Consider the following 1,226-nt stretch of genomic DNA (forward strand, 5'->3'; position numbering starts at 1 on the left):
GACCCTGACCTTGACCTTGACCTTGTCATCAGTTGGTATCCATTCCGGGCATTTCCGGCTAATTTAGTCTGTTTCATCGCGCACGCAACCTTTATCGCCCTTGATCCTGACCTTGACCTCGCCACGCAGATCGAGGCGAGCTTCGAGGAGCAGACGCAGCCGCACAACGGCGGCGACGGAACAAGTGGCAGCTCTTCCGTCGGCACGTCCAGCCCCGAGCTGAGCCTTGCAGCCGCCGCCGCCGCCGCCGCCGCAAACAACAACAACAACGACCTCAACAAGGACTACGACTACTGCTGTGCCAACGATGTGGAGGTCACCGCTGACTCACTGCCACCCCCAGATGAGAGAGGGAGGAGGAAAGAGGAGGAAGAGAGGGAGAGATGGGAGGAAAGAAAAGAAGGAGGTAGGAGGGAGGGAGGGAGGGAGGCACCCCCATGTAAGAAAGAGAGGAACGTGGAGAGAGAAGGGGGAGGGAGGCAGGACTTACGAACTAAGGCATGTAGAAAGCTACCAGTTAGGACGTGAAGAAGGTGTGTGTGTGTGTGGGAGTGAATATAGTACACGTACAGTGTACTGCATATAGCTCAGACTACGTGCACACTGAGAGCTATGAGTGATAACAGGCACTTGGACACGCTAGCATCACCGTCGTCGGTCGATCTCTCCGTAATGTTTTGTCTGTAAGAATGCGGCACCCTTAGGTTGCAATTTGTCTGCGAAACGGCGTCCGGCGGCGAATTCCGCTGTTGGCTGCGCATTCCTCAAGCAATTGTGCACTAGATTATGACAATCACCCCCTCCCTCGTGAAAATCACCCCCCCGTGACAATTACCCCCCCCCCCTCGTGACAATCAGCCCCCTCGTGACAATCTTCTTCCCGTGACAATCACTCCCTCGTGACAATCACTCCCTCGTGTCAATCTCCCCCCCCGTGACAATCTCCTCCCCCCTCCGTGAGAATCCTCCCCCCCCCCGTGACAATCCTCCCCCCTCGTGCGGCTACCAACTACGCTCGCACTGCTAATAGCGGCAGTCGACGACGACGAGTCAGAAACGAGACTAATAGTAGCTGTTGGTCCGTCGACTCCACGCCAAACCCCGCTGCTTCTGTTCGCGTCTCTAATCGTATTCGTCGCCGTGTGTCAGGCGTTCGTTAGTGGGGGGGGGGAGGTAGAGATGGTAGGGAGGGTATCGGTGACTCGTTCTACTTTAGGGCGGAATCA

At 56.5% G+C, this 1,226-nt stretch overlaps 1 protein-coding gene across 1 annotated transcript in view; it reads left to right on the plus strand.

The window, feature by feature from the left end:
* The window catches only part of LOC106820107 (partitioning defective 3 homolog), a gene marked incomplete at both ends in the record, with an annotated part of 1,792 nt that extends 1,564 nt beyond the window's left edge, over positions 1–228 (plus strand). The window contains 1 exon segment of the mRNA XM_014824661.1: positions 68–228. Coding sequence (XP_014680147.1) covers positions 68–228 — 161 coding nt within the window.
* Between the last annotated feature and the right edge of the window lie 998 nt (positions 229–1,226).

The sequence above is a fragment of the Priapulus caudatus genome, unplaced genomic scaffold, assembly GCF_000485595.1.
Source record: "Priapulus caudatus unplaced genomic scaffold, Priapulus_caudatus-5.0.1 Scaffold6956, whole genome shotgun sequence".
In the NCBI taxonomy this organism is placed as follows: Eukaryota; Metazoa; Priapulida; class Priapulimorpha; order Priapulimorphida; family Priapulidae; genus Priapulus; species Priapulus caudatus.